The sequence below is a fragment of the Marmota monax genome, unplaced genomic scaffold (genome assembly GCF_021218885.2).
Source record: "Marmota monax isolate L192 unplaced genomic scaffold, Marmota_monax_Labrador192_F-V1.1 WCK01_AAM20220418_F8-fsc00149, whole genome shotgun sequence".
Taxonomy (NCBI): domain Eukaryota; kingdom Metazoa; phylum Chordata; class Mammalia; order Rodentia; family Sciuridae; genus Marmota; species Marmota monax.
The window spans coordinates 3,575,615-3,591,375 of NW_026693170.1; the positions used below are offsets into that span (position 1 = coordinate 3,575,615).

At 50.8% G+C, this 15,761-nt stretch overlaps 1 protein-coding gene across 1 annotated transcript; it reads right to left on the reverse strand.

The window, feature by feature from the left end:
- Positions 1-937: 937 nt before the first annotated feature.
- Positions 938-10,973, reverse strand: Gsk3a (glycogen synthase kinase 3 alpha). Its single transcript, XM_046455446.2, has 11 exons — positions 10,667-10,973; positions 8,854-9,041; positions 6,698-6,781; positions 6,414-6,524; positions 4,625-4,755; positions 4,425-4,531; positions 3,392-3,489; positions 3,215-3,310; positions 2,622-2,808; positions 2,188-2,280; positions 938-1,627 (listed from the first exon to the last, which is right to left on the reverse strand). The coding sequence occupies exons 1-11, from the start codon at positions 10,956-10,958 to the stop codon at positions 1,554-1,556; spliced, it is 1,461 nt and encodes a 486-aa protein (XP_046311402.1). The 5' UTR covers positions 10,959-10,973; the 3' UTR covers positions 938-1,553.
- Positions 10,974-15,761: the final 4,788 nt, after the last annotated feature.

The window sequence follows — 15,761 nt, forward strand, 5'->3', positions numbered from 1 at the left end:
GGAGGAGAGTGAGGGCCTCATGGCCAGCCACTGGGGACGAAGGGGTCCTCAGGAAGCTGAGGCCTCTCCTTTGATCATGTAATGGTCTGTGTATCCAATTTACAAACAGGATGGTGTTGAGCACAGGTGATACAAGGTCTGTCCTGGGCAATATAAAGATGCAGGTGTACACTGCTTGGAGAGCCCAGAGCCCTCAGGAACCATCCTGGCACTCCTGGGACATGTCCAAACCTTTTCCTTTTGTTCACAAGTGGATTCCAGCAGAGGACCCCTTCCCCTTCTGGAGCCTCCTGCCCACACTCATCACTTGGCATGATGTGAAGGAGATAACATTTCCTTCTGCTCATGGCCCCCACCATCTGGCCGCAGCATGTTTTAAAAGAGGAAAAGCCAAGCTCTCCACCCCAACCTTCCCAGGGTTATCATTTTCCAATATCCCCGAGAGGTGGAACAGTTAGGTATACCCTGCTGAAAACATGGAAACAAAACCTTGGGCTTGGGTTCTGGCCCTGTCCATAATCATGCCACCAAGAGTCTACAGGCAGGCTGTTTTGTCTTGAGTGACTCATCATCCAGTGTCCCTCCAGCCCCTAAAGCAGCAAGCAGCTTGGGCTGAAACTTATTTAATTCTTGACTTTGCCACTTGAGTTCTGTGGCCTTGACCTTTGAGAGGGATCCCCAGTTCTTGACTGGTCACTGAGGATGCTAATCCCTCCCTCAGCAAAAGCAGATGATTTGTGCTGAGTCAGGCAAGGCTCCTCCCAGGAGCATGTGCAGAGGGAAGCACTAAGGTGCAGGAAGGTTGAGTACCTGAGCTAGGGACTTAGGCCTCAGGCCTCCTAACGATCCCCTGCCTTAGACACAGCATACTCCTGATCTCAAATGGCTGTCCAAGTACCCCCCTCACCTTGGCAGAAACAGGTAGCCAGGCAGAAAGCAGGTTTTCATGCCAATAATTTATTGAACGGAGGTCTGTACACAGGCAAACCTTACTGTGGAAACTAAGACATCAGGAGCTCTCTCTACTCCCCTGGCCCTCCAGGGTGGGGAGAAGAGGGAGAAGGCCTTGGGAGCAGAGGACAGGAGGGGAGATACAGCTGTAGGAAGGGGCGGGGCCAAGTTGGATGGTGCGAATCGACGTTTTTCTTTAAGAAAAAAATTATAACAATCTATTTACACCCAGGGGCCAGGGAAGGGAAGAGGAGATGGGTTGGGCTGGTTCTATTTACAAGGGACACAGGAGGGGAGAGGGATTTGGAAGAGGTGGAGGCTTGGGGATAGGGGAGGGGGCCAAGGGGGTAGGAGGTCCTCATGCCCCCAACCCCCTGTCCTTCCTTCTCTTCCCTCCCCGCTACCAGTTAAAATCCTCTTAAAAAGCCCACCACAGGGGTGAGGCTGGTGAGGGAGGGACTAGAGGTGGGGATAGGGACTCATTTACCTCTGCCCTCTAGTCTAGATCCCCAGCCAGGGCAGGAGCTTGATGGGCTATGGCCCCCCTTCCCAGCCCCACTTGGAGCTCCCAGATGGACGTGGAAGGGTAGTTGGTGGGGCCCTCAGGAAGAGTTAGTGAGGGTAGGTGTGGCATCAGGCGCCTGCCAGTCTGGGCCGGTCTGAGTCTCAGTTAAAGCTGAAGGAAGGGGAAGGAAGGAGTTAGGCTTTGCCTTTGAGGACCACCCTCCCAAGAGTAGGAACTCAATGTAAGATGCTACATTAAAAGCTAAAAGCTGCCACTTTGGGTCCACGGTTGCAAACTCAAATACCAAGAGGCCAGCTGGATAAATGAGTGCCTCACACCAGAGAGCTAGGCTCCCCACAAGAAGGGGCAGCTGGATGCAGCTATGAGGACAGGCAGGTCCAGGACTGCTGCTTCTGGTTTTCTATTCCAGGGGAAAGAGGAAACCTGGATTTTAACCCAAAATTTCCCATTTTCAAACATGAACAATAACTGTTTGCTTGCTTAGACCAAATGCATTTCTTTGGTTCTCCAGTGAGGATTTAAAAACAAATGCAGGTAACAGTTCTTTATATAGGGTTGTTGACATGTTGTGAAATGCTCTTTCTATGCCATCAAAAAGTCACTAACTTAAAAATACCTGCAGGACACTCAAGTACTGTGAGTATAGTCCTGTCCCACCCCCAGGCTCACAAGTGCTATTTTAGCCCTCAGCAGATGGCCTCCCAACTTACCTTGTGAGGATGGGGTGAGGGTAGTAGTGCCCGACGGGGACCTCAAGTGAGGAGGGATGAGAATGGCATTGAGAGACGGTTGGATGGAAAGTTCTAAAGACAGGAATTGACAAACCTAGTCAGGGAGGAGGCAAGGGCAGGACTTCTGGAAACGCAGTTAGGTTTATGACTGGGCACCAAACAAGGAAATCAGTTTGTGGACACTTTTAGCTACAAATTTCTTTAAACATAAAACTGGAAAAAGCTACCAAAAGACAGATGGTGGAGTGCTACTGAGGCAACTATGGCTCTCACTCAATTAGGGAGACATCTTCCCAAGCCCAAAGCCTGCCTCATACCCCCTATAGAGCCCCATTCCTGTCTTCAACACAAAGTTCTTCTCCACATATCTGGCTGCCCCTCCAGCTCCACAGGTTCCCAAGCTGTGCCCTCACCACCAGGACTGAAGTTGAAGAGGGGGGGAAGCGGGCGATTGTTGGGGAGCTGGGTTCCGAGACATCGCAGTTCATCAAAGAAGCTGTGGGCGCAGGCCTCTAGTGGGGAGAGCCTTGAGGACGGCGTGTACTCCAGCAGGCTTGAGCAGAGCGCGATGGCCTCGGGTGGTGTCCGAGATTTGAACACCTGAGGGTAGGGTCTTGGAGTCATGAGGGTGAGAGGTGCCCCAGGCACCGGAGAACCATGCACATCGCAGATATAACCACCTGCCTCCCACAGACCCAAACTTCCAAATATGAAAACTGAGGCACAACCACAAAGAGGAAATCTGTTTTGAGTGGGCAACCAGCCCAGGTCCTGTGACTCCATGAGACCTGCTGTGAGCCTCAGTTTCCCTGCCATAAAAATGGGACTCTTGAATTCACCTGTTGGTCCTCAACTTTTAAAATACCATAAATTTTGAAATCTGATGAAAGTTATTGACTGACTCCCTGGATAACTTCAAATCCTCCCAATGATTCTGAAGCGAGGTCACCAGACCAGTTGGCCTCCAAGGGGACCCCCCCTTCAGCCATGCTACCTGAGTCCCTACCTTTGTCCAGGGGTGAGCTTTAATCTGGGGGAACTTGAACTCCGTGTAGTTGGGGTTCATCTCTCGGATTTGTTCCCGGGTTGGTGTTCCCAGTACCTGCAGGGAAAAGGAGAAAGCTGAGACAAGGGCCCCTTATCCCTACCCCCCACCCCCACCCCTCCCTGACCCTGCCCTCACCTTGATGATTTCCACCAGCTGGTCCACCCCACTGTCCCCAGGGAATATGGGCTGGCCGAGAAGGAGCTCAGCCAGTACGCAGCCGGCTGACCACACATCTGAAAGGGAATAGGGGAGATTCAAGGCTAGGCAGGCAGGGCCACCAAGGCCATCCCCTTGCAAACACGGCCATACTTCAAGGTGTCAAAGAGCTCCACGTTCTCAGGTCAGAGAAGAAGTGAAGTACCTGGCCCAAGGTCACACAACTTAGGAACATTTAATCCTGACCTTGACTCTCCAGGTCTACCCAATTTAGCTGCACTTTCCAGTCTAGGTGTGCTTCCAGTCCTCATTTCCTCGGCTCAGTAACCCGAAGGGTCCCTTTCTCTGCCTCTAGCCTAAGTCTATAAAAAGGTCTTAAATTTAAAAGGCTTAAACCCTGAACTGCCTTTTTTACCGCCCATCTCTCTGTTCCTCGTGGGAAGGGCTGCAATATGGTCCTCTTACCCTTCCCTGGTCTGTACCTTGATCCTACCACCCCAGTTCACATCTGAGGACCATATAGTCCCTCCTATATTTTGATGTTCTTTCAAACTTCTTCATGCTCATTCCCTCATTTCAGCTTTCCTCTCATGCCTGGTAGGTGGCATTGCCATCCCCACCAACAGAGAAGGACACAGAGACCCTGGGAGCAGGCTGCACCCTAAAGATGGCAAAGCCTTGCCTGCCAGTTTCCTCCAAGGTCACTGACAGCCCCTCCCCTCCAGCTGAGAACAGAGGGCTAACTGGGAAGTTCCAAAGCTGGGATGGACTCTAGAGTCGGGTCAGTTTTCAAATCCTAGCCTTGCCCAGTCCCAGCAATGCAACTGCAGGCAGGTGGCCTCACACCTCCCAGCCTTAGATTGCTTGTCAGGTATGAGGACTGATTGAGGACTAAGATTGAGGACTGGGTAAAAGAACAGAGGTTAAGCTTTTATCACCAAGTCTGGCAAACAGAACACAGAACTCAAAACTTACAAGACACATTCCCCAGCCACACCCTCCTATAACTAACCGATGGACGAGGTATAATCAGTGGCTCCAAAGATGAGCTCCGGGGCCCGATAGTAGCGAGAACAGATGTAGGAAACATTGGGCTCCCCCCGGACCAACTGCTTTGCACTGTGGGAAGAGATGGACAAGAGTAAACAAAAGCTGAAGGATGAGGCCCCCTCTTACCCTTTGAGCCACCCAGCACACCAAGGTCAGGCCCACCTGCCAAAATCACAGAGCTTGAGGACAGCAGTGTCAGGGTCCACCAGCAGGTTCTGGGGCTTGATGTCACGGTGACACACACCCTGGGAGTGGATGTAGGCCAAGCTCCGGAAGAGCTGGTACATGTATACCTGGGGCAGACAGAGGACAGCTGAACTCCAGCCCAGCTCTTCGCCACATAGCACACCACTGGCCCACTGTCTCAGCATGAAGAGCCCTTCCACACCATTCTCCCTGCTGGCCAATCAACAGCCTCAGGAAACTAATGTTTGAAACCTCTGGTTTTCAAACTGTAGTGTGCAGCACAATCACATGAAAGACTAGTTAAAACAAACTGCTGGGCCATGCTCCTAGAATTTAGATTCTGTGACCTCAGGATGGGCATCTGCAACAAGCCCTCTAGTGCTGATGCTGGTCCCTGGACCACACTCTGAGAACTACTGAGGTAATCGCACCCCTTAGCAGAAGCCTGATGAGTAAGACAGACACATCAGAAGGCCTTGTCATAAAGTAGGCTGGGGAGCTATACACTCAGCTTCCCCCTCACCAAAAACCATTGGTTCTCTAAGGGCTCAGCCTCCTCCATCCGACAGTCAAAACCACCCACGAGCCAACCCCCTCTCCAGCTCAATTTTCCTGCCTCTCTCTACCCACTGACTAGAACCTAAGTGCCAAGAGAACACGGACCTTTAAGTTTCAATCACTCTGCTTTCCCCAGACCCAGGCCACTACCTGGTGTGTACTAAGTGCTCAATTTCTTCACCACATGTAACCATTTTGAGTCCCCTCCTCTTTTATCCCAGAGATACCACAGATGCTGCTGCTTCTCCCTGCACCAGATCTCCTTCCAGAAGTCCTCCTTGACCCTTCTCAGTCCCAAGCCATGTTGGGCTAGGGCATGCCTGTTTCCAGAATTCCCTGTGCTCCCTCTAGTATAGGAGCAGCTGGTTTTACTGTTTCTGGACAGTGTCCGTCATCTCCACCAAATAGAGAGCTCTTCAAGGGCAAGGCCAGGGTCTCAGTCAGCTGTGCTTCTGGAGTTGCTCACTTCTGGGCCCAGTATTCAGACAGCATCAGCAAAACTTCACCCAACCAGAAAATTGCCCTCCCAAGTGAAGTCCAATAGCAGCAACCATGGGTACTACTGACACTGGCTCAACTAGGTATAGAGTGCTTAAAGCTAGTGGGAGAAGCAGCTGGGCCTGAGTGACCACTAGCAAAGGAATCTACCCACCTCACAATGTAGCAGCCTGTTCTCCATATCAACCCTCATTCACTAGTTCATTAATTAATTCATTCAGAGGATCCATAAACACTCAGGGTACAGTGCCACACATGCAAATCATCCCACAGAAGATACAGACAGATGCATGCCTGCCTCTGTGGTAGACACTAGACTTCCTACAATCACAATCCTAAATCCTTTCTAGCTGCCCCCAGATCAGACTCCAAAGGCTTAGACTCTGACCTCAGCGGCTCCCCCTCTACATTCTTGGCCCCCACTAACCCCAATACTACTGGTGTTACTGGGCTCCCAGTGTGCGTTACACCTTGTAGCCTCCTCAGCTCCCTGGTCAGGTTGCTTTCCTGATTCAGTCAGCCCTTGCCTTGGCCCACCCCTGTGTTTGGTGAACTCCAGCTGGGGAGATATGGGGACAGAGGTAGGGAACATGGGGACTCAAGAGACCAACATAAACTTGGAAGATGAGGGAATACAAAAAAAACCCCAGGAAGCTCCAGAGTCCCTGGTTTTGTGGGCCTAGGCCCAAGCAACCTGCAGTCTTCCTACCTTGACATAGATGATAGGGATGGTCAACTTGGCCTTGGTGAAATGGCGAGCCACCCGGTACACTGTCTCGGGCACATATTCCAGCACCAGATTTAGGTAAAGCTCATCTTTCTGTACAGAGCAAAGGAGATTTCGTGAGGCACTGTGAGGTTAAGAGTGAGGAAGGAAGAAGGCAAAGTGTATAGGGAACAGCAAGGGAAGGACTGGCCCTCATGAAAAAGGCAGGCAGGACAATAGAGTCAAAGTACGGCCACACACTCACCCCTAGCATCCCAAGGTCTCACCTTCTCCCCACTGGAGTAGAAAAAGTACCGCAGCCTCACAATATTGCAGTGGTCCAGTTTACGCATAATCTGCAGCTCTCGGTTCTTGGGGGCAAAGGGAGAGAATCTCAATACAACCAACCCCTGTCTCCCTTGCCTCATACCATCATCACCTAAGCTCTACTCCCACTCCTGCCAGCATAGCAGGAAGCTGCTCCCTGGGTCACATCAAGTTTCAAGGCCCCTTGGAAAGGGCATCCTTTAATTCCTTATCCCCAACCCCTTCCCCTCACACATAAACTGAAAGTCTGTGGGTTAATCCCAGACTACTTAGTTCGAGGCCAGTCTCAGCAATTTAGCAAGCCCCTAAGCAACTTAGTGAGACCCTATCTAAAAATAAAAGAGGGTTAGGGTGTAGCTCAGTGGTAAAGCACCCCTGGGTTCAATTCCCAGTACAAAAAAAAAGTCCTTAAGGGTCTAAAGATATAGCTCAGTGGTAGAGTGCTTGCCTAGCAAGTACAAGAATGCCCTCAGTTCCATCCTTAGCACTATAAATAAATAAATAAATGTATGTATGTATGTATGTCAAACTCCTGCACTTATAAAAAGCTAGTTCTCAGTCTTCCCTGAAAAATTAGATGAGGTGGCCACATGGCAACACCACATATGGCAGAAGCAACTATAGATCAGTGGTCATCCAGTCACCCTGGTCCCCACACTCCCAAATGCTTCCCCTTGGAAGCACTGGGGATCTTGAATGCTAGCTTGGATCCTGAGGCCCAGAACCCAAACATCTAATCCTCATCTTCTGATCCATATCTCAACCTCTTCCCAAAAGGCCCAGTCACAGTATTTCCCCCAATTCTTTTATTTCTCTCTGGGGCATCAGAGCTTCCTACACCTAGATCCCTCCCACTTATGGAACCCAATTCTAATTAAGTTATGTCTAACACCCTTGAGCTCCTCCTGCCAGAAAGTTCTCATTGCTGAGACCCAGGCCCTGATTGAGGCTCAGTTATCTCCCATCCGGACTTAGCCTAGGCCAGTCATCCAAACAATTATCCCTCTACTTCCATTGCCTCCTAGTGTCCTGGGCCTCTGCTAGCTCCTGCATTCATGAAAAAGGGCACTCTTTCCTCAGGTGCCACAAAGTTCCACACCAAGACAAGTGGTTTAGTGAGCACAGCACTGCAAAACACCTGGGCAGAGGGCAACCTTCAGAACCACCAGGATCAGCTTGATAGTTTCCTTTCACCTCTGGGAAGAAGTATAATCAACTGGTTAAAGTGAAGGGCTTGAGAGTCTGATCAGATGCTACTCTTGACTCGGACACTTACAAGTTTCATTTCTGCTTACTTAGAATGGGAATAACAATACCCAGGTTCAGTGGTGCATGCCTATAACCCCAGCTACTTGGAAAACTGAGGCAGGAGGCTAGCAAGTTTGAGGCCAGCCCCAGCAACTTAGCAAGACCCTATCTCAAAATAAAAAGGTCTAGGGCTGGGGTTGTGGTTCAGTGGTAGAGTGCTTGCCTAGCATGTGTGAGGCCCTGGGTTTGATTCTCAGCACCGCATATAAATAAATAAAATAAAGGTCCACTGACAACTAAAAAAACATTAAGAAGAAAAATAATTTCTTAAAATAAAAAATAAAAAGTTCTAGCTGGGCATGGTCGTGCACATCCGTAATCCCAGTGACCCAGGAGGCTGAGGCAGTGGGATTACAAGTTCAAAGCCAGCCTCAGCAATTTCACAAGGCCCTAAGCAACTTAGGGAGATACTGTCTCAAAATTAAAAAAAATTAAAGGGCTGAGGATGTAGCTCAGTGGTTAGGTACCACTGGGTTCAATCCCTGGTGTCAAAAATAAATGAATGGGTTCTATCCCCAGTACTGCAAAAAAAAAAAAAAAAAAAAAAAAAAAAAAACAAAGAAAAGAAAAGAATAATAGCATCAATCCTCAAAGAATCTTGTCAAGCACTTATACTAAATAAATGTCATCTATCTGCTCTCCTGGAATCCATGTTTCCCATCTTCCACACAACTTGTTCCTTTCCTTCCCCTTCTCCTCTGGTCCATGTTCAAGTCCCCCTCAAAACTCCAGGCTCCAGCACTGTTGCTGGGTACTCTCACCAGTCATGCCCAGTCCCCAAATCACATCTCCATTCCCCCCAAGCTACCTTGAACCTCTTGTCCTGAAGAACCTTCTTTATGGCCACCAGTTCCCTTGTATCTGCCAGCCGTGCCTGGTACACAACCCCAAATGAGCCATTGCCAATCACTTTGATGTCTGTGTAAGCCACCTCTTGGGAGCGCTCTGGGCCTTGGCCTACAGTGGCTACCACTGTAGTCACCTTCCCGCTGTCACCTGGGGAACAAAGGGGACACACAATCCATAGACCTTTCCCCTCTTGTACCACTCAATCGGAGAGCTGTGGGAGGGAAGGAAATCTGCAAAAAGTTCACTGGGGCTTCTTTGTCCCTTTTTACTCTCTGAGGAAAGGTGGCTGCTAGGATGCCCTCCCCCACCTGCCCACTGACCTTTCCCATTTTCCTTTCAAGGATCCCTAAATCCTGTCTCCTCCCATGTGAGAGGACAATGACACCTAAACCTCTCTGCTGTTCAAGGGTTGGCATCCTTTAATTTCTATTTCTAGGAAGCAGCAAATCATGGTATTGGGAGACACTAACATCCCCAGATGTTGAATCCAACTATTGTGAGCCCACTGTCCTCCAGCCCCTCCTGTAATCATGACCTAACATCTTCCACTAAAGGGAGCAGAAACCCTTAAGTACTCTTACTTTGGGAAAGCCCTGACCATTTTCAGAGCCTGGAGGACAGTGAGCTTTAAATCCTCCCTGGAGGAGCTGGTTCTTGGTGACAAAAATGAATGTACTCTCCTGGCACTAGTGCAGGGCACTTTGGGGGATAGATATCCCTGCCAAATACTTTGTAGTACAACAGACAATGACCTGATCTCTTCATCTGTGTGATCCAGAGTAGAACCAAATGTGAGAATGGTGAACCTGATCTCTCTCTTTAGTGGGGCTAATCTGGCCTCAGGCCTCTGAAGGAAAGCTCTGCTTCCCAATTCCGGTTTTCTTAATGGCAACACAACTTGGTACCATTCCTAGGGGATAGTTACCCCTTTCCTATGGAAAACTGATGAACCAAATCCATTTTGAGGGGCCAGTAGCACATTCTCTTGGAAGGAGATAACCATACCTTGCTGTTTTTTTCAGAACTAATGACACCATACTCCAGGAATGATTACAGTTATCATCTTAGATCCATATTTCATGGGGAGTTGTGACCCACCCTAATTCCATTTTTTTTTTAAGGAATACTAACAATAGATTTGGTCTAAAAGGTATGCTTATTCTCAATCTGTCCTTACTGCTAAGCAAAAGTAACAACTATTAATTGCCACCACTGGCATAAAGCTCTATATATTTTCAGTGGATAATAATGTCAGGCCTTGTTTTAAACCTGGCCCTGTTCTTTGGGGACAAGTAACCACAAATCCCTAATTCTAAGAGATATTCAGTCCAAATCCCCATCCTCTGAAAGAGAAAATGCTGATCCCCTTTTTGTGGTGGTGGTGGTGGTGGGGTGCTGATAGTGATCTTATTCTTGTTTTCTTAGGGGACAAAATCCTAGATCCCCATTTGCAAGTGACTATGACCTCTGATCCTGTTCTCTAATGGATGGCAACGTCAGATCTGTTTTTAAGGCTCAAGGATCCAAGACCTTGTTACTAGAAGAATAAGAACTTGTGACCCCTGTTTCTCTGAGTGTTAGTAATTCTGATCCTAAACTGTAAGTGATGGCAACCCCTAAACCCCTTTCTCTGGGAGAGAGAGAATTCAAATCCCAGGTTGGAGAAGCACAGTGACCTCGAGCTCCTATGTGGGCATGTGAAAGAACCCGAACGATGTTTAGAGAACTAGGGAAACAGATCACCATCCCACACGGGGTCCCCTAGTACTCACGGCCCAGCTTCACTCCGGGCGGCGGGAAGCTAGTGCCCGCGCCGGGGCCACCAGGGCCGCCGCTGCCTGTTCCGCCGCTGCCGCTGGGGCCACCCCCGGAGCTCGAGGCTCCCACGCCCCCACCCATGGCACCGACCGACGCCTTCCCACCGCCGGTGCCGCCTGGGCCAGAGGCCGAGCCCCCGGGGCCACCGCCACCGCCACCGCCTCCGCCGCCTGGCTCCGCGAACGAGCTGGTCCGCGCCCGGCCCGAGCCCCCAGGGCCTCCTCCCGAAGGCCCGCCGCCGCTCATGGCGCCGAGCGCAGGCCCAGGTCGCGGGGCTCGGGCTGCCCCCGCCGCCGCCGCTGCCGCCGCCTCCCCGGGGCTCCGGCCTCTTCCAGGCCGCGCCGCTCGGGCTCCGGCTCCGGCCCAGCGCCCGCCGCGGGGCACGCCGGGAGATGAAGTCCGCCTGCCGACCGCGCCGCCGTCGCCGCCCTCGGCAGGCACAGAAGCCCGCGTGGCACGCCGGGAAATGGAGTCTGCAAAGGCCTCAGAGTACACGGCGCGGGTGACGGGTCGCGCAGCACGTCGGGAAATAAAATCCTGGAAAATCTGTCAGTCTGCTGTGCCGAAGGCGGACCCTCTAGTTTTTAGGAAATAGAACCGCGCACTCCCTCCACTGCGGCAACAGGAAGCCTCGAGGAGTACCTCAGAAATGTAGTCGCAGCCGCTTTGAGTTGTGCAGTCCTGAAGCACGCCGGGAAACGGAGTCCAGTCGTTCACTTAAAGTCTTTTGGCTGCGTGTCTCGCGCAGCCAGGTGCCCTCTGGGAAATCGAGTCGGCGTCGGTAAACCTGCAGACCTCCGGCCGTAAGGCAAGCTGGGAAATGGAGTCGTCACCACGCCCTCACCGCATTGCAGGTGTAAAGCGAATTCCAAAGCACTACGGGAAATGGAGTTCCAGGTAGTCCTCAAATCCCAAGAGGATATCGCAGTTCCACAGATAGGCCAGAAGCAGGGTAGGCATCGCGCTCCCCATGCCAGGTACGCTGAGCCGCATTCCTTGCTGGGAAATGTAATCGGCGGTGAAATGTAGTCTAAGGTTTCAGGGCAGTTGTTACAGCAAACCCCGGTGCCTTCTGGGTAATGGAGTTCAAGGCAGCCTCCCCATGAACGAAGGGGGCGTGATCGACCATGCGCCCGAAGCCTGCTGGGAACTGTCCACAGCGGATCCTCCCTCTTTGTGAGGCTAGATTCCGAGGCTTGCTGGGAAGTGAAGTCCACTGGGTACCATCGGGATAGTGTGGGTAAAAGGTTAAGGACGGCAGATCTCTAGGGAGACCGGGAAGTGCCTATGCTTTCTTCCTCGCCCCCAAGTACTCAGAATGAGTCCAAGTCGGTCAGTGACTGCTGGAAAAAGGTTCAAGCACCTCTTTAGATCCACGTGCACACATATAAGGAAGGGAAAAACCCCCTCCCCGTCCCCAGGAAGGGCTTGGGAAACAAAGTTCTTTCTCCAGAGCACTTGTCTTCGGATACAGTCTAGCTTTTTTCTAGCAATGTGGAAGCGGAGCCGAGCATTAAAAAGACAGAACCTCTTGTCTTGAACCCCCATTCGGCTTTGTTTTTGTTTTGCGTTCTCGCGCTTCCTAAATTAAAGGATTCTGGGCTGGGGGTGTGGCTCAAGCGGTAGCGCGCTCGCCTGGCATGCGTGCGGCCCGGGTTCGATCCTCAGCACCACATACAAACAAAGATGTTGTGTCCGCCGAGAATTAAAATAAATAAATAAATATTTAAAAAAATAAATAAATAAAAAAAATAAATTAAAGGATTCTGGATAGCCCAAACCAAGGAAGACAGCTGAAAGAAGTAGCTTTGGGTTTGAGAGCTCGTTCACTCGCTCCATTTATTGATTAATACCCGGAAGAAGAGCATCCCCAAAGGGCGCTGGGAAATAGAGTTCTTGTGTCTTTCCCCTCACCCTTCCCTCTCCCGGAAATGCTTGGAACTAGAATGAAAGCGCTCTCCATCCCTCCCACCTAGAGAATGGTGGGAAATGGAGTCTCTGAACTTCACTTTAATCCAAGCCTGGGTTCATACTGTCTTGGCCTTTCTAAAGCCTTAAAAATAAGTCCTGTTCGCTAGGTCTGTTCCTGACTGCAATTCCCAGAGGACACAGAATGGCGACAGATGGTAACGCTAAAGCCTTTTCAGACTACGTTATCCAGAAGGCAAAGTACGGACACTCTCCTGCTCCCTTTGCGAAGCCTGCAGGCGAATCAGCACAGATCCAAGTGGGTGTTTCTGGGACCTGTAGTTGCCCAGCCAAACGGTGGTTGCTGCCCTCTGATGGCAGTTCCAAGTCGAAAAAGTTAAATTTTGAGTTAAGCCCTAAGGCCTAGGGAATCGCAGAAAGGACCTAGCAGGGCGGCGGTGCATGGCAAGATAGCGACGTTACTTAACCGCCAGAACCCGTGGGACATGCGTAGTGGGCCGCGCGTGGGCAACCGCCACAAAAGGATTGGGGTCCGTAGGAGTTTGAAGGCGATGGATGGAAATCTAATAGGATGTCAGTAGGGAATGCGAACATTCTCAAGAGAGGTGCTGGGTCGGGGGTGGGGGGTAGGGGAGTTGTAAGTGTGTAAAAGGGGCCGTGATGTGTGGAGGGACTGACGGTAGTGGTGAAGAGGTGCTCTTTGATGGGCTATGGAGAACAACTACTGGGAGTCAGTGGAAGATTCTGAGGGGATTTAGGTTTTCTATGAAAGATCTGTGGAAGACTGAGAAATTACTGATCACTGAGATCTCTAACGGGGCAAAAGATGACTAAAAAACATCAAGGGCTTTGGGGATCTATATAGGTGCCAAGGGGCTATAGGTGCAAAGGGGGTTTATGTCATGGTTCCTCTGTGTCCCTGAGATCTGTGAAGGGCTTTCTGCTTGAAAGCCAGGATCTCAAAGAGTATGGGCTGGACCAAGAAGTCTTCTGTAGGAACCTTTCAGGCCTGCAAATGGATTTTGGTAAACCATTTAAAGATTGAGGGAGCCACTGGAGATTTTAAAACCTCATGCTACCTGTGCCATCCCATACAGCCGGGGCAGCAAGTTTGGTGAGACCACATTCTGACCTGGAAAGTAGTCCTGGAGCTGAGCCTTTAGGAATCATATGGTTAAAAGTGTTTTGAAGTCACTGGGGTCAGGTTAAGGTTAACCAGGGTCCTGCTACCCTCCCTCCAGTGACGACATCCACCTTTCTCCATCATTGCACCACCAGTTTAGCTGCATCTATGTTGCCAGGAGATATGCCTCATCCCAACTTCCAGAAATAGCCCAGCGGCCCCCACCCTAGGGAGTGACTTACATCACCCAGGAGAGGGAGCAGTTGCCCGTAGGCCGGAATAGAAGCCTCTGTTTCTTGCCAGTACCCCAGCCCTGGATCCTCTCCTGCCAACCAGCAACATCATCTGGGACCACACACCCTAGACTGCCAAGGTTTAAGCTCAAGTGGGTAGCAGTTACCAATGTTCTGTCCCCTCTTGAGGTTGCGCAGGGTGGGGTTTCACTGTGAAGCCAGTTCAACAGACCCTAACCCTCAGTTCCCACTCCATCTCTTAGCAGCTGTGACCTTAGGGAAACCCCTTCCCTTTGGCTATTCACCTGCATTATCCAGGTTGGGCTTGTCTCTACAGGCAATTCCAGCCTGAATTCCTCTTGACTCAACTCCCCAGTCTGGGATCCTAGCTTTATGAGCTCATCTCTCAGATTCTGTGATTCCCAGAGACCCTGATTTAGATCCAACAATCTTGGCTTTAGGGAGGAAAATTCAGGAGTTGTCAAAAGAACATGGCTCAGAATTAAGGTCCTAGGCAAGTCATTTAACTGAGCCAGTTGCTCTTCCTTGTATGATGAACTAAAGCACTGCAGGTTCTAATTAGGTCTATGGTCCATAGTAAGCTAATCAGTGCTGACTAATGAGCCAGACCCTTGTCAAGCAGTTTGGCTAGGAGTGTTAGGCTGGTAAAACTCAACAGTCAGTTACCCTGCAAGGTTTACATTTTAAGAAACACTGCAGGCCTTGTCTCCAAAGGACTCCCAGCTTAACCCAAAGCACCTTATGGGCACTGATGTGGGCAGAGTGTACAAAGAGTGCAAAAAGGAGCTCTTGGCCTTCACTGGGAACCTGGGGATATGGCTAGGAAATCAAAGTTGGAAAGCATTTTAGGAAAAGGACCAAGGTCAATAGGGTGGTGGTGAAGGTAAGGAGTTTCCAAGGACATGCAGATTCCCATAGAACAGGACCAAATATAGGCCTTAATCATCAATTTCTGGAGTTTGTGACACCCAAGGTCAGGCAATCATTCCCCAAGCCTGGGTTCGACCCATTCAGAGGGACTAGGCCCTCTGGCCATAGAACTACCAGGGTCCAGCCTTGCCTTGTCCTTCCCAATCAGGCAGAGACCATCATCCTGCAGCGGCTGCACCTAGCACCTAGGACAGATCACCGCATGCAAAGGTCCAAAGTTTTATTGTTTTGAATACATTATCCAGCAGCCCCCTACTTCCCTCCCCCGCCCTCCTTCCCAATACAGAGTAAGGCTTGACCCAGTCCCCCACCACCCCAGGGGCCCCAGCTGGGAGGCAGAGGGGGCTTCCAGTTTGGTTTCAGGGTACCCCCTTCCCATCCTCTCACCCGCCTGCCCATGGGCCAGTCCTAGGAGCAGCTGGGGGTAAAGGGATTGGACCTATGCTGGGGTGGGGAGGGAGAGCAGGCACTTGTAGTTTTGTGGCCCATGGGCGGCACCCCTCACCCTCCTCCACCCCAATCCCCCACACCATGGAATTTTTGGTTCATCAAAAAATTGTCCCTCCCTCCCCTGTTGCAACCTTGTGGGATATGAAAAACCCAGGCACTCACGGCCCCTGGAGGGGCAAGGAAGGCAGGGTTGGGGCTGAGGGTGCTCGTGGGGCAGAGAGGGAGAGGTACAAGAGGCAGAGAACAGGGAGGGAGACAAGGCTTTACTTCCTAAGCGATTGTAATAAAAAATTTCCTGGGTTTTAAGGCCAAAGCCTCAATTCAAATATAAATTCCCCAGAATGGAGGTGGCCCCCTTAATGC